A 25265-nucleotide genomic window follows, 5' to 3' on the forward strand; every position below is an offset into this window, starting at 1 on the left:
TTTGGTATCTGCATTTTTCTTTGTCTTGAAGGCGGGTCGCAACGTCACAAAACTTTTCGACCCCCTCATCACTTATAGTTTGTTGTTGTCGCCTAAGCTTGGATGATTTGAAGCTTATATTGTTTGTTTAATTGCACAAAGCCTTGGGCTACTCTGATATACTTTCGAATTTTACGACTGTCTTTCAGGTTATACCATAAACAGCCATGCCATCCAAATATTAATTCATGTCTCTCTAAGTTGAGTCACTCCTCTTATTTTGGAGTGCTGCCCATTCTTTTTGCCAGACCGCCCCCACTCCCAAAAAAAAGGAACCTCATTTAATCTGCAGGATGACTGTTAAGTAAAACAAAAGTGATATTGGTTGATGTAATAATCCTCAAGCACAGAAGGCTCTTAAAAGAGATCTGTTTGTTTGTGTTCTGCCCTAGCTATGGACCCCAAAGAGTGCAGCACACACAAAATCTGTACAAACCTTAGTTTACTAAATTAAATCAGTCTTTTTCAAATAAAGGCTGTTAATTAACTTTCTTAACAGCCTACAAGAATCCAAAGAATAAATAATTGTAATCTTACTATGGTTGGCAGAAAGCCCAGAAGCAATTTGCAGGAAACTGATAAAGAGAACTAAGATCAGGACGCGAAGGAGAGTGAATGAAGTTGTTCCTTGCAAATTGCCTCAGTCGTCGTCCTTCCTTAAATAGGCTAAGGGAGTGGCCAATTAGCCCCAAGCCTTACTCTCGAGGAGACTTTCTCCTGAGGAACCATTCCTGCCTTTTGGCAGCTCTGCGTGTCCGTGCATTGAGAAGAGGCTCCTCCTCTTCTTCCTCTTCACTTATGGGAGCTTCTGGAGGTTCTGAAGGCCCTGGCTGAATCCCCACCTCTGGCACCACATCTTCTCCAGCCTCCTCATTGTCTGACTCAAGTGCCAGCTGCACAGGCTGCTGGCGCAGCACCACACCAGCCTCCTCGCTGTCGGAATCAGCTACTAGCTGCACAGGCCGCTGACGGGCCACAACAGTCTGGACCTTGTAGGTCTGATTAAATCATGATTAAAATAAACGATTGGTTGCCCAATCGTGCCAGCTGAAATGATATAAGAAAAGGCTTCAGGGTGCACCCATCACCTACTGTTCAAAGAACTGCAACGTGACATACACCTGACGGTCGGATGAAGAACAAAGCAAATTAAACTTTAAGGCAATTTCCTGTGGCCGGATAGTGAACGGGAGGAAAAAAATTCCATCCCTGATCTCAGGACCTTCCCACCATGGAAATGATAGGGGGTCAAACTCTCTGGATGATGGCACTTTACTTGTACATTTCAGCCATGTTTTTATTCCTCAGATGGGCTCTTTACTATGGCCTCACTAGCATTGCCTACCCCGCCAGAATTGACCAGGGGACCAAACTACGCCTTCTGTATTTGGCCGTGAGAAGTATTGTTGGATGGGGAGGCAAGGAGTGGCTGAGAGGGGAGAGTACAAGCTGGCGAGGGCCCCTTGACGTGAGTGACATCGAGTTGGCCACGGCCACCCAGTCACATGACCACCTAGCCACGCCCACCCAGCCGCTCATTAGGCAGATCATATTAGTGGTCCACGGGATTTAAAATTATGAATTTAGTAGTCCCTGAGGTCCGAAAGGTTGGGGATCCCTGGACTAGAAGATCTCCAAGATCCCTTCCAACTCTGGTATTAACAAAGGAGAATATTTGGAGCTCAGGGTTGAAATGAGGAGTCCTTGGTGCTTGGTGCAGATATTTCATTACCCAAACTAGGTAACATCTTTGTCAAGGGTTTGTTGCAGAAATCAAACATCCAGGAAGCACCCACAGGTAAACTGATTCAGCAGGATTCATTAACTTCTCTTTATATCAGGGCTGAAATCCAGCAGGTTCTGGAGAACCGGTAGCGGAAATTTTGAGCGGTTCTGGAGAATCAGCAAATACCACCACTGGCTGGCCCCACAATGTGGTGGGAATGGGGATTTTGCAGTATCCTTCCCCCAGGAGTGGGGAGGGAATGGAGATTTTGCAGTATCCTTCCCTTGCCACGCCCACCAAGTCACACCACGCCCACCAAGCCACGCCCACAGAACTAGTATTTAAAAAAATGGGATTTCACATAACACATAAGTAAATATACAATACCAAAAGTGGTTCTTCCAACGTGGTAGAGAAGAGAGATTTATTTCAGTTCAGAGTTCAGAGCAGACTAGACCAGACTTCTTTTAGAGCTGAGCACAGAACTTAATTCAGACCAAACCCCACCCCCTAACAGGGCAGTTAAACTAAGTCTAAGCCACGCCCAGGCTCCAAACTGGTTTCAGCTTCCATTGGCTGACTTAGTTGCTATGCCTGTTCATTGGCTGACCTTGTTACCATGTCTTCCCAGTCATGAATATTCTGATAATCCTCAGTGCCAGTCAGAGGTGGGTTTCAGCAGGTTCTGACCAGTTCTGGAGAACCGGTAGCGGAAATTTTGAGTTGTTCGGAGAACCGGTAGTAAAAATTCTGACTGGCCCTGCCCCCATCTATTCTCCGCCTCCCAAGTTCCAGCTGATCAGGAGGAAATGGGGATTTTGCAGTATCCTTCCCCTGCCACGCCTACCAAGCCACGCTTTGGTACCAGTCATGGACCACTGAAAGGCGGAAATGGTTCACATGCTTTGCCGAAAATGTGATAGGCAACAGGCTTTTAAGGGGCTGCCAGAAAGAAGGGGGGGCAATGTATTTTCCAAAGCCCCAGAAGGCAAAACAAGAAGCAATGGGTGGAAACTGAAGAAACAGAGAAGCAACCTAAAACTAAGGAGAAACTTCCTGACGCTGAGAACGATTAACCAGTGGAACTGCTTCACTAGAAAGGGCTTTTGCTTCTTTTGCTCCAGAAGAAAATCAGAATAAAGAACTGGAAAAGCCTTCACAGGAAAAGGCTTTTTTGTTCTGCTGTGGAAGAAAAATAGAAGACACAGAGAAATCTTCCCTGGAAGAGGCGCTCTGCTTTTGCTCCGGAGGAAGCAAAAGGCAGTTTCTTTTGAGGCAGTTTCTCAATTCAGGGAAGGTGGTTTGAAGCTTCACAACATTGTAAGGTGGTGATAATTGCTCTTGGCTGAACACCCAGACATCTCATTAAAGCTAGTATTTCTTTCCCTGCTTTGGGGGTGGGGGCGGAGAGAAAAGGGCAGAAAGTGTCCCTTTATTACAGGGGTGAATTTTTTTTTAAACTTTTCAAACCATTTTTTTCTAATGCTTTGAAAAGCCTCTGCCGATCAGGCAACTCAGCTGAGATCGTCAGAGAGGCTTTTTAAAAAATGCCTCTGCCGATCAGGCAACTCAACTGGGATCGTCAGAGACTTTTCAAAGCATTTTTTTTACCGCCTCTTCGGCCAAGAGGTTGCAGAAAAAAAATGCTTTGAAAAGCCTCTGACTATCCCAGCTGAGCTGCGCGATGATCAGAGGCTTTTTTTTTATTTTTAAAAGCATTTTTTTCGTCGGAAGAGGTTGTAGAAAAAATGCTTTTAAAAGTTAAAAAAAAAAAAAGCCTCTGATGATCGTGCGGCTCAGCTGGGCATGATGGGGAGGGGACACAGGGATTTTTGCTACCAGTTCTCCGAACCACCCGCCGCCATCGCTACCGGATTGGGCGATCCGGTCCAAACCAGGAGCATTTTACCCCTGCTTTATTATTCTAGCTGAGGGCAAATGAGACTAAGACTCATTTACTGTTTCTTAGCTCAGCTGAGGCAGCAATTGCTCTGCCGCGCAAATCATCTGAGCTAATAACAGAATATAGGAGAGGTGAGAGGAGGCGGAGGGCGGGTGGGCGTGGCCAATCAAAATTTTCCTTACCGGTTCTCCGAACCAGTCAAAATTTTCCCTACCCAGACGGCAGAACCTGTCTGAACTGGTAGCATTTCACCCCTGGACTGGCCCCTTAGATATTGGAACACTGCTATCATGTCTCCCCTAGTCCTTCTTAGTGAACGGTCACTAAATGAACTTTTGTAATTTGAGGACTACCTGTACCATTGCAGACAAATAGTTGTCCAATCTCTTCTTAAAAACCTCCAGTGTTGGAGCAATCACAACTTCTGGAGGCCAGTCGTTCCACTCGTTCATTGTTCGGTCAGGAAATTTCTCCTTAGTTCTAGTTTGCTTCTCTCCTTGATTAGTTTCCACCCATTGCTTCTCTTGCCTTCTGTTGCATTGGAAAACAGATCAGCCCCTTACTCTTTGTGGCAGCCCCTCAAATACTGGAACACTGCTATCACGTCACTCCTTCTTTTCATTAAACTGGACATACCCAATTCCAGCAACCGTTCTTTGTATGTTTTAGCCAACCGTCCCCTCATCATCTTTGTTGCTCTTCTCTACACTCTTTCTTTAGTCTCAACCAGGGATGAAATCCAGCAGGTTCTGACAGGTTCTGGAGAACCGGTAGCAGAAATTTTGAGCAGTTCAGAGAACCGGTAGCGGAAATTTTGAGTAATTCGGAGAACTGGCAAATACCACCTCTGGCTGGCCCGAGAGTGGGGTGGGAATGGAGATTTTGCAGTATCCTTCCCCTGCCATGCCCACCAAGCCACACCCCGCCCACCAAGCCACGCCCACCGAACCGATAGTAAAAAAATTTGGATTTCACCACTGGTCTCCACATCTTTTTTACATCGTGGCGACCAAACCGGATGCAGTATTCCAAGTGTGGCCTTACCAAGGCATTATAAAGTGGTATTAACACTTCACCAGCTGCAGTCTGTTTCATCACACAGTGCCTCCGGACCCCAAAGCCTTTCTCAAAAATCAACCTGTGGGCAACCGAGCCCCATTTGCGTCTGATAATAATGATCAGTCCTCGAATGACTCACTTCAGGAATGCCAAATGATTTAAGGAAAGGGCTCTTGATATTTCAGTTTACGCTGCAGTCAAAAAAGATCAAGGACCCTTGCTTAAATATGTGGTCTGCCTTTGTTTTAAGGCAGCAATGTCACTGTGTTTTTTATTTACCAGCTGAGCTCTCATTTCTGGACTATCAGACTTTCCGTAGCTTGCCAAGAATTGTTATCAGTAAGCTAAACTGCGCATGTCATCCACCCACATTCCTTCACACATCTTTCCTTTGTTCTCTTGCCAGAAAGGTCCCGCTGAGAAATAGCCGGCACGAACTTTTTCAAAAATGTAACAATTAATTTTCTTAGTGAGATGTTTTATTTTCTTTATAACAAATAAATGAGTTTTATTAAAAGATTTATCTTCGGGTTTTTGTTTTCTTAAAGTATGCTTGCAAGGAAAAGTCTCGATCCGCTCCTCTTAATCAAGGTGCGATTATCCCAAAGGCAGAATGGGATTAATCAGCGCCCTGACAAGCAATCCCCTACCTTTTTTTTTTTATTAATTTGATTTATATGCCGCCCTTCTCTGGAGACTCAGGGCGGCTTACAATGCGTTAAGCAATAGCCTTCATACTTTTGTATATTTATACAAAGTCAGCTTATTGCCCCCACAAACTGGGCCCTCATTTCACCTACCTTAGAAAGGATGGAAGGCTGAGTCAACCTTGAGCCTTGGAGAGATCGAACCAGCAGTAAATTGCAGGCAGCTGTGTTAATAACAGGGTGCGTAGACCACTGTACTATCAAGGCTCTTTTTGGCTCCAGATGTTGGTTTCAGAAGAAAAAATTGTCTTCCACAGACTGGGGCTGGTTTCGCATACACAACCTAGATCCTGTCCATGTGTGCAGATGAAGCTTCGCTCGCTTGCCTGCTGCTTCCATGACCCAGGGGTTAGGAAGCTCATTTTAAAATAAATGCTTAAATAAATTAGGCCAGGTTATCATAACAAGGTGATGCAGTCGTTAAATGGATCACCCTATGACCACGCCTAATTTTACAATCTTTTGCTGGTTGTTAAGAGGGGACTACTTGTAGCTCAGTTCTGATGCTCACTCAACTGTAAAGTTGGTGACTTGCTTAATGACTGGAATGACTTACAATTGTAGCTCCGGGCTCAATTACAGTCATTAGTTGAAGAATACCTATACTGTTGCTTCACCTGTGGGTTAACCAGGAATCTAATGTTTTCATTGACAACTCGGAGGAAGCATACAATATGTGCCAAAGTCACCATTAGCTCTACAGGCCTTCAAGGTCATGGGAATTTCATCAGGAAACACCCAATATTCCTAGGATGGCACCCAATGTCCTTGGAAGACTTCCAAAGGCAGAGGATGACTATATGTGTACTTCTTTATCTTATCTGGAGTGTACCAGCTTGTCTGGATGGGGTGTGCCAGTACTCTTGGGTGGAGGGATGGACAGTCTAGCTGTTGTGGTCCACCAGCAGCCTGCGGAGCTGGCAGCAGAGTCAGACAGTGAGGAGGCTGGGGGGGGAACGTGGGCCAGTCCTGGAGTCTGGGGAAGGCTCGGACGAGGGCTCTGCGTCGGAGGCAGAGATGGGGCCAGGGCCATCTGGGAGTGATGCATGGACTCCAGAGCCCCCAGTCGGACAGCAGAGAGGCAGAGGAACAGGAGGAGTCTGTTCCTAGTTCACGCATGCGCAGAGCTGCCAGAAGGCAAGAGCAGCTAAAGCAAAAGGGATGACTCAGGAGTAAGGCCAGGAGATGATTGGCCCCCCCATAATTTTAAAAACACATGATCCCCACCCCATAGTCTTGCCGTTATTTTCTTTCTTCCATCTGACTGAGCCCCCGTTCCCCCCCTCCAGTTGACAAACAGATTAACAGTTGGAAGGGACCTCATAGGTCCATAGGACATAGGTCATCTAGTCCAACCCCTTCCCCGCCGCCTAAGCAGAAGACCCTACACCATTTCTGACAAGATGGCAGTCTAGTCTCTTCTTGAAAGCCTCCAGTGATGAAGCACCCACAACTTTTGAAGGCAACTTCTGTTCCATTGGTTGATTGCTCTCCGTCAGAAAATTTCTCCTTATTTCTAGGTTGAACCTCTCCTTGTTCAGTTTCCATCCATTATTCCTTGTCTGGCCTTCAGGTGCTTTGGAAAATAGCTTGGCCCCCTCCTTTCTGTGGCAGCCCCTCAAATATTGGAAGACTGCTATCATGTCTCCCCTGGTCCTTCTCTTCACTAGACTAGCCGTGCCCAGTTCCTGCAACCGTTCATCCTATGTTTTAGCTTCCAGTCCCCTCATCATCCTGGTTGCTCTTCTCTGCGCTTTTTCTAGAGTCTCAACCTCTTTTTTATAGTGTGGTGACCAAAAACCATGTTTCTGACACTTCTTTTTTTCCTCCCTCAACAGAAGACAGAAACATACTTCACAAATGAAAAGGTTATGTGTCAAAAACCACAAAGCAGATGGAACTGCGAATGACATTTTTATTTTGGAGACCTCTCTTAACCAGACAAAGCCAGACCCCTCCCTTTTAACAGGGCCGTTTATTACTTCCAAAATTAAGAGTAGTTTAGTTGGAAGAGTAGAAGTGCTCCCTACCCCACCAGCTGGGAGATATCGAATCACATTGGACTTCCAAATTGCACATGGAATATAATTGGATATCTCACTTTTAAACCATGCGTCTTGTCTAGAACCTGTAAGGATTTTATTTTTTTTAACCAAGACTTTCTTTATCTGTTGTGTTTTTTTTCAAAAAAAGTACCTAAGATTTGCTCCTTGGCCTGAACATTAAAAATATGATTTGTTATTTTTACCCAAACGCCAGGAAGAGAGTTCAGTGGGGAAAACACTGGAAGCTAGATTCACATTATGCTGCCTCTTGATTTGTTGATAACAACCACAATTGAGCCCAAAATTTCCACTGTTAAGTGAGACGGTTGTTAAGTGAGATTTGCCCCCATTTTATGACCTTTCTTGCCACACTTCAGTGAATCGCTGCAATTGTTATTATGCATGGTTGTTAAATGAAGCTAGCTTCCCCTTTGCTTGTCAGGAGGTCGCAAAAGGGGAACATGTGATCCCCCGGACACTGCAACCGTCATAAATATGAGTCAGTTGCCAAGCATCTGAATTTTGATCACACGACCATGGGGATGCTGCAATGGTCATCGGTCACTTTTTTTGCAGTGACGTCGTAACTTCAAACGGTCACTAAATGAACTTGTTGTAAGTCGAGGACTACCTGCAACTGGCTGATTTTGTACAGTGGGCCAAGGACATACCAAACCAACCCCTGTTCTGGCTCAACAATATGTCGTGACTCCGATCAGAGAAGACCGATCAGGTAGGCCAAGGTTGAACTACGTATGTATTCCTGCACTTACAACCGCAATTGGGACTGCAGCAGTCATTAAGTGAGGTACCACAGGAACGCACCTGATTTCACAGCCTGGTTTTTCGCAACATTCATCAGGCGGATCTTGTTCTTTTCTCGCCATGGCTGTTAAGCGAACCGCTGCAGTTGTTAAAATTAGTGACACGGTTGTTAAGCGAATTTGGCTTCCCCATGGACTGGGCTCGTCGGGTGGTCGCAAAACGGGATCGCACGACTCCCCAGGACATTGCGACCGTCATAAATATGAGTCAGTTGTCGAGCGTCCCAATCAGGGGTGGGTTCTACTTACCTTTACTACCGGTTCGCATCGCGCCCGTGCCCGCTCACTTCACTCGCGCTCTTCTGCGCATGTATAGAAGCTTCTGCGCATGCGCAGGTCACTTATGATGACTTCCGGGTCAGTGGGCGGAGCTTCCCACTGGCTTTACTACTGGTTCTTATGAACCAGTCCAAACCGGGGGCAACCCACCACTGGTCCCAATGTAGATCACATGACTATGGAGATGCTGCAATGGTCGTAAGGGTGAAAAACGGCCATAAGTCACTTTTTTCCAGGGCCGTTGTAACTTCGAACAGTCACTAAGCGAACTGTTGTAAGTCGAGGACCATCTGTAACTCAGGCAGCATCCCCACAGCCACGTGGTCAATGTTCAGGCATTTGGTGACCAGCATGTATTTATCATGGTTGCAGCATCCCAGAGTCACCTAAATGCCTTTTTTTACCTTCTTAGCAAAGTCAATGGAGGGAACCAGATTCGCTTAATGACCATTTGATTCTTTTGTGGCCCGTCAGCGGCCTGTGTGGATTGTAGCTGATTCCGACAGCAAGGAGACTGGTGTGGTGCTGCACCAGCAGCCTGTGCAGCTGGGACTCGAGTCGGACAATGAGGAGGCTGGAGAAGATGTGGTGCCAGAGGCGGGGATTCAGCCAGGGCCTTCAGAACCTCCAATAAGTGAAGAGGAAGAAGAGGAGGAGCCTCTTCTCGATGCACAGGTGTGCAGAGCTGCCAAAAGGCAGGAGTGGTTCCTCAGGAGAAAGTCTCCTCGAGAGTAAGGCTTGGGGCTAATTGGCCACTCCCTTAGCCTGTTTAAGAAAGGACGACGACTGAGGCAATTTGCAGGGAACAACTTTAGTTCATTCTCCTTCGTGGCTGGATTCTCTGCAAATTGCTTCTGGGCTTTCTGCCAACCTTAGTAAGATTGTGATTACTTTATCTTTGGATTCTTGTAGGCTGTTAAGAAAGTTTCTTAACAGCCTTTTTTGGAAAAGACTAAGTTATTTTAGTAAATTTAAGTTTTGTACAGACTTTGTGTGTGCTGTGTTCTTTGGGGTCCGTAGCTGGGGCAGAACAGATTCACTTTTAACAACTGCAGTGATTTTGCTGGGGGGAAAGGGGTCATAACATCAGGTAAAGTACGCTTAAGAGTTGTCTTGCTTAGCAACGGGAATTCTGGCTCCAACTGTGGCCATAAGTCAAGGACTACCTGTATGCAACAGTCAAATTTGAAGAGTTCGAATCTTTGGGTCTGCGAGTCATGGAAACCCTCTCTTTTGTTAGTAGAAAACCATTTCTGAAATATCTATGGAGGTTCTCAGTCATCCCAGGACATGGTTGTCCCAAAGGTGTTTTTTTTCAAGAGGCAACTGGACTTTCTGTTTTTTTCTTTTGAAGACGTTTTGCTTCTCATCCAAGAAGCTTCTTCGGCTCTGACTTCTAGTTCCCACCATCCAGTCAGAGCCGAAGAAGCTTCTTGGATGAGAAGCGAAACGTCTTCAAAGAAAAAACCAGAAAGTGCAGTTGCCTCTTGAAAAAAAAGCACTTTTGGGACATTTCTGAAATACCTCCAATACTTCCCCCAGTTCCTTTTCCGCCTTTTCTCTGGAGAATCAGAGGAATAGACAGGCCTGTAAGTCAGCCAAATCAATCTTTTGAAACTTTCTAAAGTCAGAGCCCTGAATTTTTGGGGTGGGTGGGTAGGATGGGGGAATTGAGGGGGGGAGGAATAGAAACCCTCTCCCCAAATAATTCTGTAATTAAATTTAGATATCAAGCCTTAAGAAGATGAACCTGCGTACACCCGCTCCTTTTAATATTTCTCTACTTGAAAAATACGGCAGCCCTTGACTTCAAACACGAGATTTGGGTGCCATTTTGCTTCCCGTAAACTAGAATTCCCTTCTCTTCCAAGCGGAATTTCCTCATCTAGTTCTTATAGGTTCTCCAGGAACTAAAAAGCCAACCAGTCGGATCTCAGATCTCAAAACAAAAATGGAAGTCCTCCTTTACAGTATTCATTCTATTCCAGACCTGGCGGATTCTCTCTTTCTGGAAAAAGAAAAGATTCCCTCAGCCCTGCAGTGCAGATGCGAAGTGGATTCTGAACAGAAGGTGTGACCATGTATTTACCCCTCTGATCACCTTCTCTGGGCATCGCACCATCAGCACCTCCCCAAACTACCCATATTTTGGTCTGGGTAGATTGGTGGACACACACACGTGCCAGTTTGTGTTTGGAAAGGAAACCCTTTGTTAGTGCATAATTGCTGAAAATGCGCCCCTCCTGGAGAAGAGGTGGAACTGCCGGCGAAATACCTAAGAACCGATGTCTCCCTCAGAAAAGAAAGATCCTACTGAGAATCCACAGAGATCTGAGGGAGATCTCAGGAATTCCCTTCTGTGTGGATTCGCTGATGACTAATGAGGTTTGAGCTCTGAGTAAAGCTTTTCCCACAGTCCAGACACCGGTACGGCTTCTCTCCGGTGTGAGTCCGTTCGTGCGCCACTAGGCTGGAACTGCCCCGGAAACTTTTCCCACAGACAGAACACTGGAACGGTTTCTCCCCGGTATGGATTCTCTGGTGAGTAATGAGGTGGGATTTGTAACTGAAGCTTCTCTCGCACACCACGCACTGGAATGGCTTTTCCCCCGTGTGAATCCTCCGGTGCGCGCTGAGGCGCGAGCTGACACTAAAGCTTTTCCCACACTCCCCACACTGGTACGGTTTTTCGCCCGTGTGGATTCTCTCGTGGCTCACCACCTCGGAGCTACGGAGAAAACTCTTCCCGCAAAAGGAGCAGCGAAAGGGTTTCTCTCCCGTGTGCGCCCTCTCGTGGGCCAAAAGATCGGAGCTCTCGCTGAACGTTTTCCCACAGTCCAAGCAGACAAAAGGTCTTTCTCCGGTGTGGCTCCTTTGGTGCTTCCGGAGCCGAGAGCTGACGCTGAAGGTCTTCCCGCACTCGGCGCACTCGTATGGCTTTTCCCCCGTGTGGATTCTCTGGTGGCTGTTGAGGTACGAGCTCTGGCTGAAGCTTTTCCCGCACTCCAAGCACTTGTAAGGTTTTTCTCCCGTGTGGATCCGGTGATGGGTAATGAGGTTGGAGATGTCGCTGAAGCTTTTCTCGCACACCGAGCACTGGTACGGCTTATCTCCCGTGTGGATTCGCTGGTGGCTCACGAGACCAGAATTGCGGCGGAAACTTTTGCTGCAGTACAGACATTTGTAGGGTTTCTCTCCCGTGTGGGTCCGCTCGTGAGCGATCAGCCCGGACTTCACGCTGAAACTCTTTGCACAATGGGAACACTTGTAGGGCTTCTCGCCCGTGTGGGTTCTCCGGTGGGCGATGAGACTGGAGCTGACGCTGAAGCTTCGTCCGCACTCCGAGCACGTGTAAGGTTTCTCGCCCGTGTGGGTTCTCTCGTGGACGATCAGGCGCGAACGAAGACTGAAACACTTTCCGCACACCGAGCATTTGTGGACTTTTTCCCCAGCATGATCGGAACCCTGGCTGAAAGTTTCTTTGCATATAATGATCTTGACAGCTGGTTCATCATCGGCGTTTTTCTTTTCTGCTGGGGCGATGCCGAGATTTTTGTAACCCTCTACCAAAGAAATGGAGTTTTGAACCCTCTTCCTTGGAAGTTTTCTCAAGCTAGCATGTTCTGGCTTCTGCCGACTTTCAGAGAGGGCTCCTTGCTCATCTGAAACGGGAATGGAGTCCGGGGTGCCTCCCTCAGATGCCTCAGGCAGCAGCTCAGGTTCTCTCCTTGCCAGCTGGGGAAGCCTGGCATCGTTTTTACTTGTGCGGAGATCATCTAAAAGAAACCCCAATAAATTTGGACCATTAGTATAAAATTGTTCTAGCTTTGTCCTTTGAAATCAAAAGGGCAAATGAAGAAATATCAATAGCACTTACATTTAGACCTCACTGTGTTTTATAGCAGGGGTCATCAACCTTTCAGATCTCAGGGACCACTAAATTCATAATTTTAAATCCCGTGGACCACTAATATGATCTGCCCAATGAACGGCTGGGTGGGCGTGGCCAGGTGGTCATGTGACTGGGTGGGCGTGGCCAACTCAATGTCACTCACATCAAGGGGCACCTCGACAGCCACTCCTCGCCTCCCTGCCCGGGCTCCTTAGGGCCCCAACAGGAAGGAGTTGTTGGAGCTAAGCAGCCACCACGAGAAAGAGTTGGCAAAACAGCTCAGTTCAAATTGGATCTGACTGAGAAGGAGGCTCAGCAGAAGCACCTCACTCAGGACTAGGAGCATAGGTTTTCCAAGCAGAGGGAAGACCTGCGGGAGTGCAAAGCCAGGTACTGGTGCTTGGAGGCTCAGCTGGCTGAGATGGTCAGCCAGTTTCAGGCCATGATGCAGTCCCACTGGAATGAGGCCCTCTGGCTCCTTGCCACCAGCAGTACTTCCCTCCAGCCTTTGCCCAAAGCCCACATCAGGAGGCTGAAGCAGACTCCAAGTTGGAATTTCTGCCCTCCTCTGACCTGCACAAAAAGACCCCAAAGGGGGAGACTCTCTGCAGTAACAGAAACATTCATTGCACGTATCCGTCCCAGGGGTCCGTCAGCGTCCCAGCACTGACATATAATAAAGGGAGGAGAAGCCTGAACTTTTGCCTACTAAATCCCTTTGAAGATTCTGTCTCCTCGGAGATGTGAGAGGGGGGAGACATTCCTGTGATCTGACGAAGAAGGGATCAGGAAAGTGACTTGGAAGATAGCCAATGAGAAGCAGAGAATTGGGGATCGGAAAGGGGAGGGATTGGGGGGCAAAGGTCAGTACTGACCGCGAAAGAGTCAGGATCAGATTGCTGTGCTCGAATAAAGAGAAAATTTCCTTAAAGATCGGCAGTTTGGAAATTCATTTATTTTGAGATAGCATCGAAACCTGACAGGGTCATAGTTTGAGGACCCCTGATTTTAGTGCAATATAAAAAAATGCAAATAATTTTTCTGCGGACCACCAAAATTTTCTCGCGGACCACCAGTTGCCAGAAGGTTCCGAGATGAAGCGATGCACTTCAGGGAACTTTGAATGTCACACGAGTTGTGTCTCACCTAAAGATGAATCTTCCAGAGGCTGCTCCTGTTTAACCTCCAAACACAGTTGACTCTGCTCAGCGTCTGACAAGATTTGGTCGCTGGCCTTTGGGGAGCTCGCCCCCGTCTCCTCAAATAACTCAGGCACCTGGAAAAACAGGAAAAATCCCGTTCAAGGATGAGGAGAACAGTGCTGACTGGAAGAGTTCCATAATTGTGATCCTAATTTAAAAATCATCTAGAGCAATATTTCTCCAACTTGGCAACTTTTAAGATAGGCAGACTTCAACTCCCAGAATTCCTCAGCCAACAGGCTAGCTGGGGAATTCTGGGAGTTGAAGTCCATGCCTTAATATTGCCAAACTTAAGAAACACCGATCTCGAGAAATAAGTAGTCCTTGACATATAACTACAACTGGGACCAGAAATGTATTGTTAAGTCATACGGTTGTTAAGTGAGGCAACCTGTGACTGTGCCCAATTTTATGACCTTCTTACCACAGTCGTTAAGCGAATCACCATGGCTGATAAGCAAGACACCAGGTGATTATGTTTTTACATCCTTTCCAATTGATGGCTTCCCCACTGACTTTGTTGGAAATCGGCTGGGAGGGTCCCAAATGGGGATCACATGACCATGGAAGGCTGCAGATTTTTTAAATGCCAGCTGGTTGCCAAGTGCCCAAATCACAGTCGTATGGCCATGGGGACACTGTGACGATTGTTAAGTGCATGGGTAAGGTAAGTCACTTTTTTAGTGTTGTTGTAACTTTGAATGGCCGTTAAATGAACGGTCGTAAGTCGAGGACTGCCTGTACCCAGCAGGTGGTTAGATAAACAGAGGACAATTCTATGTACCTTGGATTCCCTCTTCAGGATTACGTAACAATTAGTTTCACCTTAATTTTTTTTCCTCTCAGTTATTATAAGGTAAAGGTTCCCCTCGCACATATGTGCTAGTCGTTCCCGACTTTAGAGGGCGGTGCTCATCTCTGTTTCAAAGCCAAACAGCCAGTGCTGTCCGAAGATGTCTCCGTGGTCATGTGGCCGGCATGACTAAACGCCAAAGGCGCACGGAATGCTGTTCCCTTCCCACCAAAGGTGGTCCCTATTTTTCTACTTGCATTTTTTACGTGCTTTTGAACTGCTAGGTTGGCAGGAGCTGGGACTAGTAACGGGAGCTCATCCCGTTATGCGGCGCTAGGGATTCGAACCGCTGAACTGCTGACCTTTCTATCGACAAGCTCAGCATCTTAGCCACTGAGCCACTGTTAAATGAGGGGCAGGAACTTCTTCTTTCTTTATTTAATTTGTATACCGCCCTACTCCCGAAGGATTTAGGGCGGTGAACAGCCAAACAGTAAAATACATTAATACAAAATTTAAAAACAAGATAAAATCGAATTAAACTTAAATTATGGGGTATTTTAAATTCAGCCAAATTATTTAATTCGTTTTTAATTCATTTTAATTTTTTTGTATTTATGTGTTTTATCTCGTGGCTGTTCACTGCCCTGAGTCCTTCGGGAGAAGGGCGGTATAGAAATTTAATAAAATAAATAAAATAAAAATAAATAAACAATTTGGCCCAGACCAATTAACTTGCTTTCTTCCTCTGCCCTCCGTATAGGTCAGAGTTCACCAACCTTTCTTGGTTGGCAGCCCGGAAAGGGGGGGGGGAACTGCCCACAATGCTTGCATACAGGCCAGCCACTCAAGTGGCCGGTGGAGATTAGGCCACGGCCCAGTAGTGGGCCATGGCCCTCAGGTTGGGGACCCCCGGTACAGCTCTTTCCTTGCGTGTCGTACCATTTACGTTATAAACGATTATTATTCAACAGAATTACCGTGTTTCTCAGAAAATAAAACCGAGTCTTATTTTCTTTTAGACTTGAAAATAAGCACTTGGGTTTATTTTCTAGGCGGTCTTACTTTTTTTGAGGTGCAGCAGGACAGACTTGGGTGAGTTGGATACCCTGCCACCTCCATTCCGAACCTTCGACGTTCAGAATGGAGCAGGGCGGATTTGATTTAAATCGAGTTGATTTAAATCACAATTTAAATCATGATTTAAATCACTAGTAAAAAGGCTTGATTTAAATCAACTCGATTTAAATCATAATTTTTCAAGAGCAACTGTCATCTCTGCTCCTCCTTTGACCCACTGTTGACTCACCGATAGTCCCAGTGTTGCAGAATATACAGCCTCATGCTGCATAACTGAGCTCCATTTCATGCTGAATAAATTAAATTATTCAGCAAATAAATTATTTATGTATTTTAAATAGAAAACTATCTTACGATAGATTTTTACCCCCAAAGTTTTTTATTAAAATAAATTCGATAAAAATCAAAAAAATCCGATTTAAATAAAAAAAATCTGATTTTTTTGATTTTTTTAAAAAAAAATCATTGATTTTTATCCACCCTGGAATGGAGGCTTTTTGGCTCGCAGGAGGAAAATGGGGACGGGGATTTTCCTGCCTGCCATTCCTCCCCTCAGTCGGTGCTGAGCTTGATGAATGGATAACAGGCAAGAAAATCCCCCTCCCCATTTTCCTCCCGTTCGCCAAAAAGCCTCCCACGAGCCTCCCCAAAAGAGGGAAAAAGTAAAGGTGCTGGTCGCGGAGCTACCGGCTTCGGGGAAGGGGCCCGACAAGCAGAAGCACTGCGCCCAGAAGGAGAAGGGCAAAAGAGGTATTTGCACTGCTCCAAGAGGCCAGTGGGCTGCAGCTGCAGCTGGACAATTGTCCCTCCCCGTGCCCATGCCGCCATTCGTGCTGGCCACGCCCATCCCCCTGGCCTTATTTTCAGGGTAGGGATAATACTAGGCCTACCCCCAAAAAATTAGGGTTGGGCTTATTATTGGAGTGGGTCGTGTTTTCGGAGAAACACAGTACCATTCTTGTTTTTATTGATTAAAGATCCAGATAAACATGCTTGAACAATTGTTAAAAACTTCAGCATGCAAAGGTAAGGTTGATCAGTTCAATTTCAATCTATGTGGGGGGGGGGAAACAGATCTGATTCAATACCCCCTTTAAGGAGGAATCCTACCCCAAATTGTTTCAACCTTCAAATCAGGGCTGAAATGCTCTCGGTTCGGACCGGATCACCCGATCCGGTAGCGATGGAGGCGGGTGGTTCAGAGAACCGATAGCAAAAATCCCTGCCCCCCCCCAAATGCCCAGCTGAGCCGCACAATCATCAGAGGCTTTTTTTTTTTTTTTTACTTTTAAAAGCATTTTTTCAACAACCTCTTCGGCCGAAAAAATGCTTTTTAAAAAAAAACCTCTGATGATCACGCGGCTCAGCTGGAATCGTCAAAGATCCCAGCGGAGTTGCCTGATCGTCAGAGGCTTTTTTTTCTTTTAAATGCCTCTGACGATCCAAGCTGAGTTGCCTGATCAGGATTTAAAGAATGCTGATCAGGCATTTAAAAGAAAAAAAAGCCTCTGCCAATCAGGCAACTCCGCTGGGATCGTCAGAGCCTTTTGAAAGCATTTTTTACAACCTCTTCGCCGAAGAGGTTGTAGAAAAAATGGTTTAAAAGTTAAAAAAAAAAAAATGGCCACGCCCATCCAGTCACATTACACACACCCCACCAAGCCACGCCCACAGAACCGGCAGTAACAAATTTTAGATTTAAACACTGCTTCAAATGTTTTACGCTTGAAACGCTTTGCAGAAGCTTAATCCTGCAAAACCAATCAATTCTCCTGAAAAATCTATTACCTGCTGAGTCGGCCTCTCAACTTCTTGTCGGCTCAAGAGGAAGTCTTCAGCCAGAGTCACTGCCTGGGCACAAGTCTCAGGGCAGCCATCTTTGACCCAGCCCTGGATCTCCGTGGGCAGGATGGCCAAGAACTGCTCCAGGATCAGCAGTTCCAGGATCTGCTCCTTGGTGTGCCTCTCCGGCTTCAGCCACCGGTGGCACAGGAACCAGAGACGGCTGCAGGCTTCCCGGGGACCGTCAACCTCTCGGTATAAGAACCGTCGGAAATGCTGCCGCTGGACTTCGGTGCTGATCGCGTCCACCCGCAAGATGGCTGCCTTCACCTTCCCGTAGTCTCCAATCTCCTTGTCCTCAAATGCTTCTCCTTCGTCTTTGAGGCCTGGGATGAGCTGGGACATCCATTTTCCAGGGTGAGCGTTGACCGCCTTTTCGATGGAGGTCAGAAATAAATCGTCCCAGCGTTGGGAAGCCAGGAACGGAGCATGCCCGGGTTGAGATGGAGACCTTTCCTCCATCCCTGGGACATCTTTCCCATGAGATGTTTTCTCTTCGTTTTTCATCAGGCCGACATGGTTGCTCATCCCAGTTCCTTCAGAAACATCTCCAGGACTTGCCACACTCTGTCCTTCTGCTTTCTCCTCCTGTTGTTCCACTGGAAGATAATCCTGTTGATCTCGGGGGCTCATCAAGTCTTCCTCTTCCTCCTTGGAGGCCATATCAACTCCTCCAGGCCAGAGTGGCTTTGGTCCAGCTCGGTTTCTTCCCTTCCCACACAATTCTTTGTGTCTACTGGCTTTGGGTCCCAATTTGGTTGAGGTGACAAAAGTCCAACCTTGGTCGGCTTGAAGCCACTCAAGAAATCTGCCTGCCACAAGGACATAAATGTCATTACATCGGGTTATTTAAAAGAGCTGCTGAGATAGAATAATAATAATAATAATAATAATAATAATAATAATAATAATAATAATAATAATAATAATAATAATAATAATAATAATAATAATAATTTTATTTCTATACCGCCCTTCTCCCGAAGGACTCAGGGCGGTGTACAGCCTATTAAAAACACAAAACAACATCAGTTAAAATAGTTTAAAATTATTAAATGAATTCGGCTAAATTTTAAAACCCCAGAAATTTAAAACCCAATTTAAAATTGTTATGTTGATAGCCCAGCCTGGCGGAACAACAGGGTCTTGAGTGCACAACGAAATACCCGGAGGTCAGAGATCTTACGCACTTCCGGGGGCAGTTCATTCCAAAGGGCAGGAGCTCCCACAGAGAAGGCCCTCCCCCTGGGTGTCGCCAGCCGACATAACTTGCCGATGGCACCCTGAGGAGACCCTCTCTGTGGGAGCAAACTGGCCGGTGGGAGGCTATTGGTGGCAGAAGACGGTCTCGGAGGTACCCGGGTCCTGTGTCATGGAGCGCTTTAAAGGTGGTGACCAACACCTTGAATCGCACCCGGAAGACCACTGGGAGCCAGTGCAGCTTGCGCAGGAGGGGTGTCACGTGGGCGCAACGAGTTGCGCCCATAATCACCCGTGCAGTCGCATTCTGGACCAGCACCTGCTCCAAGTGCTCTTCAAGGGGAGCCCAATGTAGAGAGCATTACAATAGTCCAGCCGGGAGGTGACAAGGGCGTGAGTGACCGTGCGCAAGGCGTCCCAGTCCAGAAAGGACTGCAACTGGCGAATCAGGCGAACCTAATAAAAGGCTCCTCTTTTATTATTATTATTATTATTATTTTTTATTATTTATTAGATTTCTATACCGCCCTACTCCCGAAGGACTCAGGGCGGTGCACAGCCAAACAATAAAAACACATACAATACAAAATTTAAAAAATAGAATAAAATCAAATTAAATAATTTTGGCCCCGACAAATTTAAAACCCCAAACTTTTAAAACCAATTTAAAATTGAATATATAAATACTAAAAAATATTTAAAATTTTAAAAATCTTTTATAAAAGAGGGGGAAAATTAGGCCAGGCCGGCCTGGTGAAATAGTAAGGTCTTTAAGGCGCGGCGGAAGGTGCGCAGATCCGGGATCCTCCGTATCTCTGGGGGGAGCTCGTTCCAGATAGTAGGTGCCCCCACAGAGAAGGCTCTCCCCCTGGGGGCCGCCAGTCGGCATTGTTTGGCTGACGGCACCCGGAGGAGCCCCTCTCTATGGGAGCGTACCGGCCGGTGGGAGGCTATTGGTGGTAGTAGGCGGTCCCGCAAGTACCCGGGTCCTAAGCCATGGAGCGCTTTAAAGGTGGTAACCAAAACCTTGAAGCGCACCCGGAAGACCACCGGGAGCCAGTGCAGCTCGCGCAGGAGAGGTGTTACATGGGAACGCCATGTCGCTCCCATTACCACCCGCGCGGCCGCACTCTGCGCCAGTTGGAGCCTCCGGGTGCTCCTCAAGGGGAGCCCCATGTAGAGAGCGTTGCAATAGTCCAGGCGGGAGGTGACAAGGGCATGAGTGACCGTGCGTAAAGAGTCCCGATCCAGAAAGGGACGCAACTGGCGAATCAGGCGAACCTGATGAAAAATCCTCCCGGTCACGGCCGTCAAGTGCTCTTCTAAAGACAGCCGTGAGTCCAGGAGGACGCCCAAGTTGCGAGCCCTCTCCGTGGGGGCCAATGATTCGCCCCCAATAGTCAGTGATGGCGTCAACTGACTATATCGGGACGTCGGAAACCACAGCCACTCAGTCTTGGATGGGTTGAGCCTGAGCCTGTTCCTCCCCATCCAGATCCGTACGGCTTCCAGGCACCGGGACATCACTTCAAGGGCATCGTTGGGGTGATCCGGGGTGGAGATGTACAGCTGGGTGTCGTCAGCGTACTGATGGTACTCCACCCCGAAACCACGGATGATCTCGCCCAGCGGCTTTATCAGGTAAAGGCAGTAATAGAAGAACTATTACTGCCTTCTCCAACCAGGGTACCCCCTAGACTTCATTTCCCAGAATTCTCCAGGCAGCATGGCTATTGCAGAGAATTCTGGGAGCATAGATCTTGGTCTATCTCAGCCATGGCCATGCTGACTGGACACTGACAATGGATCCCAGAGTTCTCCAGTCAGGGCTGAGAATTCTGGGAGTACATAATTAAGAATTCAGACAGCAGAGAGGAGTTAGAAACCAAAAGACAAGAGGAGCAACAGACAGAGGAAAAAGAATCAGATCAAGAAGTGAGAGAGAGAATAAACCCGGAGAACCAGGAGACTCTGGATTTCGATTCCCAGAATTCTTGTCAGTGTGGCCGTTACTAAGAATTTGGGGACTACAGATTTCTCTAGGTGAGTGTTATTCAAGTGTGGCAAGTTGAAGAGATGTGAACAATAGCCCTGAGGAACTCTGGGAGTTGAAGTCCATACATCCCTCAGTTGCCAATCTTGAAAAACATTGCTCTAAACTGGGAGCAGAAACAGCACTGTGCTCTTACTGGTCCTTCTTTAAAGCAGCTGCATCTGTTCCTGAGTTTGCACAGTGGCCCTTCGAGAAAAAGCATGTTTGACTTAAGGAGGCATCAGTAGCGCCCCCACACCTCATTCACCTTGATGTACTTGTTGACACCTGCTCAACTGAAATGATACTTAATACCATAGTATAGTATAGTATGGTTTATTGAATAGCCCGAAGGCCTTTTCAAACAAAACAGAAAAGAAAAAGGGAAAAGGATAAAACAGTTACAAAAATAGCAATCTAAAAATATATGATAGATGACATTAAAATTTTACAATATCAAATTTCAATAGCTAAGTTGCCAAGACTAGATAACCCAAATAGGAAAGCTCTCTCTAACTGAGCTCATCTTCCTTACAATCGATAAAATGTTTTTTGATATAACTGGCTCGTATTGCCGTCATTCTTTTAAGGTATCGAGTGATCGCTCTTACCAGGGGACTTAATACCATAGAACTATAGGTTTTACCAGGGGTAATTTTTTACTACCGGTTCTGTGGGCGTGGCTTGTTTTGTGGGCGTGGTTTGATGGTCATGTGACAATTCTTTAGGATTTAGCAGAGGTACTGGTCTACCAGGCTTTTACCTGCTTGCAGAGCTGTACCGGTCTACCCATTTGTTCTTGGAGTGTTCCGGTCGACCATTTGTTTTTGGAGGCACCGGTCTACCCATCTGTTTTTCTAGCGCACTGGTCTACCACCACACTGCCTTTTAACACTGATCAGCTGTAGGGCGGCCCTTTGAAGCCCCGCGGCAAGAGTTTAAACAGTTTTTTTCCTTCTAGCCAATCAGCTGGGACTCGGGAGGCAGCGAATAGATTGGGGGCAAGGCCAAATAAAAAGTAAGAATAACGCGGGGGGGGGGGGGGGCGGGAGGGCCCAGCTTCTGAACAAAGAGAACTGGTTCGGTGACATCATATCGTCACTGCTACCAGCTCGGCAGAACTGGGCTGAACTGGGAGGAACCCACCACTGGATTTTACTGAGCTAAAAATTTATAACCATGTCAAAATTATGTCCTTGTCGAAGTGTTGTAGTTTAGTCCCACCTACCTGGAGTAGAAACCCATTGACGTCAATGACGTTTACTCCCAGGAAGGAAGGAAGGAAGGAAGGAAGGAAGGAAGGAAGGAAGGAAGGGTATGATATTCCTCAGGTGTGCTCGAGCCCTGTGTCCAGCTGTAACTCTGTGCCTCCAGCAGAGAATCACCTACAGAGGAAAAGATAAAAACAAAAGAGGCGGGAAAAAGTTACAGACACACTCTTTGTAACAAAACCATGGGAATTTACTGAAAAGGGAGAGGACATTTTCAGGATGCCACATTCCAAACCAAGCCACGTTTCTGGACAGACTTCTGCTTGTTCCTTGGACTGACTAAACGGTATGACCAAAGCCTCTCTTGACTTGCGCTTCATCATTTGGCTGGTGCTTCATCACTGGAAGTTTTTTAAGAAGAGACTGGACAGCCACCTGTCTGAAATGGTATAGGACAGTGGTGAAATCCATTTTTTTTTACTACCGGTTTTGTGGGTGTGGCTTGGTGGGTGTGGTGTGGCTTGGTGGGCGTGGCAGGGGAAAGATACCGCAAAATCTCCATTCCCATCCCACTCCAGGGGAAGGATACTGCAAAATCCCCATTCCCTCACCACTCCTGGAGGAAGAATATTGCAAAATTTCCATTCCCACCCCATTCCATGGGAAGGATATTGCAAAATCTCCATTCCCACCCCACTCCAGGGGAAGGATATATACATACATACATATATATATATATATACATACATACATATATATATATATATATATATATGTTTTCTCAGGTTTTCGCGGGTGTCTGTATGTAGGTCTTTGGTTATTCGTCGAAACGTCGCCAAGACACTTCCAATTTTACGTGGGAGAAGACCCGAATAACCAAAGACCTACATATATATATATATATATATATATATATATATATATATATGATTTATATGCCACCCTTCTCCGGAGACTCAGGGCGGCTTACAATGCGTTAAGCAATAGCCTTCATACTTTTGTATATTTTATACAAAGTCAGCTTATTGCCCCCACAAACTGGGTCCTCAATTTTACCTACCTTAGAAAGGATGGAAGGCTGAGTCAACCTTGAGCCTGGGGAGATTCGAACTTGCAATAATTGCACACAGCTGAATGTTAATAACAGGCTTTTAGTCTATTGAGCTACCCAGGCTATTTTGCTATTGCAAAGTCCCCATTCCCTTCCCACTCCATGGGAAGGACATTGCAAAATCCCCATTCCCTCCCCACTCCTGGGGGAAGAATATTGCAAAATCCCCATTCTCCACCCCACTCCATGGGGAAGGATATTGCAAAATCCCCATTCCCACCCGACTCCAGGGGAAGGATACTGCAAAATCCCCATTCCCTCCCCACTCCTGGGGGAAAGAATATTGCAAAATCTCCATTCCCACCCCACTCGGGGGCCAGCCAGAGATGGTATTTGCTGGTTCTCCGAACTGCTCAAAATTTCCGCTACCGGTTCTCCAGAACCTGTCAGAACCTGCTGGATTTCACCCCTGATATAGGATGTCCCGCTTGAGCAAGGGGGTTCGACTAGAAGACCTCCAAGGTCCCTTCCACCTATTCTGATTGATTGATTGAGCGACTCGCATAGAATCTGTGTCCCCCCCCCCCATTGGTAGAATGCCAAACAGAAAGAATGGATGGGGAGACAGACAGATGGAAGCCACACTTCGTGCAAGCGGGGCTGCAAAGCGAAGAAGCGGGAAAGATTCACTGCCGGATCCATCGCGAGGAATCGCGATCGGGATCCCGGCCAAGAGATCAAGCGGGCTGGCTTGCACCGGACCGAGGATGCACTTTTTGCACGCCTTGCATCCCTTCCCTCCCAAAACTCACCTCTGCAGCAGGACCGAAACCCGGGTCTTACCCGGGACAGGCGAGTAAAAGCAAAGCCCACCAACCTGGATTTTCTCTCTCTTTTTTTTTTCCTCCCACCCTCCCCCCTCCCTTTGCAACTCGCCCCTTTCTCCTCCCCCCCCCACACACCTCCAGCCACAGGAAGGAACTGGGCGGCCCCTGAACCGCCGCGCAAGTTTCTTCCCGGCCCTTCTGGCCGGCGACAAACTCGATGGTTTTAACCCTTCGCGGGCAAGGGGAGAAAAGGGGAAGAAGAACCTTTTGAATGCAGGGGTGGGCAACTGTTGTGGATTTAATAAGACAAACACAACTTTTAGATTAATCAGAGACAGATTTTATATATTGCGCAATAGGTTCAAGGCTCTGTACATGAAGCGTTGAACAAAGACAGGAATTAGGTACAATGGTTTTTATACCCTTCTAGACAAAGGATTCTGTTAGGTCAGCAATTCATATGGTCCTATACATTTGTCATTTTTAATTGACATTTCCTAATTACAGAGTTTCTTTGCAAACAGTCATAATTCTTTTTGTAGATTACTGAAGCATAGATTCAAATCATCTTTTGACGATAGACAATTTTTAACTCATGTGGATCCCCTTGACCTAACCAACCTTTAAGCTGTATGTCATTAGAATGTTCCTTTCTTCTGACAACTTAGAGGCCTCCTAGAGGTACCAAAAGGATTTTGGCTGAGTTTGTACTTTTTCCAACCGGATGCATTGCTTTTTAGAATAGAGTGAATAGAAAGTTATCCAGTGGTCATCTATCACAGCCCGCTTCATTACATTACAACTGTGGCCCTTTTACAACCTGTGGACTTCAATTCCCAGAATTCCTGAGCCAACTTGGCTGGCTCAGGAGGCAACAGGACTTTCCTGTTTTTTTCTTTGAAGATCTTTCGCTTCTCATCCAAGAAGCTTCTTCAGCTCTGACAGGATAGTGGGGAAATGGAAGGATTTATATTCCTTTGCAGACATCTGGATATTTGCATCCTTTTAGAGCAGGGGTCTCCAAACTTGGGCAATTTTAAGACTTGTGGACTTCAACTCCCAGAATTCCTCAGCCAGCTTGGCTGGCTCAGGAATTCTGGGAGTTGAAGTCCACAGGTTGTAAAAGGGCCACAGTTGCTCACCCCTGCTTTGAATGGGTTCTTTGAAACGTCTTGAAAGAAAGAAAGAAAGAAAGAAAGAAAAAAGAAACATGAAAGTCCAGTTGCCTCCAGGGAAAAAAAGGCCCCTTTGGGACAACCATGACCTGGAGGACTGAGAATCTCTATAGACTTTTAGCTATTGCAATTTGGGATGGACACCCTTTGAATGGTGTGGGGGTATGGACGGATTTCCAGAGGAAAAAAGGGCAGACTACAGTAACAGTAACAGAGTTGGGAGGGACCTTGGAGGTCTTCTAGTCCAACCTCCTTCTCAGGCAGAAAACCCTATACAGGTAGTCCTCGACATACGACCCCCACCGAGCCTAATAGTTCTGTTGTTAAGTGAGACATTTGCTATTGCTAAGTGACTTTTGCCCCATTTTACAACTTTTT

General features: G+C 46.6%; 1 protein-coding gene across 4 annotated transcripts; it reads right to left on the reverse strand.

The window, feature by feature from the left end:
* Positions 1-7331: 7331 nt before the first annotated feature.
* On the reverse strand, positions 7332-23884 carry LOC117662569 (uncharacterized). Of its 4 annotated transcripts, none has more exons than XM_060691217.2 (5): positions 23698-23884; positions 21852-22008; positions 17338-18203; positions 13621-13750; positions 7332-12358 (listed from the first exon to the last, which is right to left on the reverse strand). In XM_060691217.2, exons 3-5 carry the CDS (start codon positions 18052-18054, stop codon positions 10926-10928), a joined length of 2280 nt encoding a protein of 759 aa, XP_060547200.2. In that variant the 5' UTR covers positions 18055-18203; positions 21852-22008; positions 23698-23884; the 3' UTR covers positions 7332-10925. The 4 variants fall into 4 exon arrangements, with proteins under 4 accessions (XP_060547200.2, XP_060547198.2, XP_087740339.1 ...); XM_060691215.2 differs by having other exon boundaries at positions 17338-18199; positions 23698-23850; XM_087884213.1 differs by lacking the exon at positions 23698-23884 and adding an exon at positions 22895-23165 and having other exon boundaries at positions 17338-18199.
* Positions 23885-25265: the final 1381 nt, after the last annotated feature.

This window comes from Pantherophis guttatus, chromosome 2 (genome assembly GCF_059756535.1).
Source record: "Pantherophis guttatus breed Tessera chromosome 2, ASM5975653v1, whole genome shotgun sequence".
Taxonomy (NCBI): domain Eukaryota; kingdom Metazoa; phylum Chordata; class Lepidosauria; order Squamata; family Colubridae; genus Pantherophis; species Pantherophis guttatus.

What these genes read in the sequence shown, in the direction of transcription:
- LOC117662569 (XM_060691215.2), bottom strand. An exon ending in TTGAGAGGCCGACTCAGCAG is followed by an intron (nt 13,751 to 17,337) that starts GTAATAGATTTT and finishes CTGTTTTTCCAG; the next exon opens with GTGCCTGAGTTATTTGAGGA. An exon ending in TCTGGAAGATTCATCTTTAG is followed by an intron (nt 12,359 to 13,620) that starts GTGAGACACAAC and finishes GGTTTCTTTTAG; the next exon opens with ATGATCTCCGCACAAGTAAA.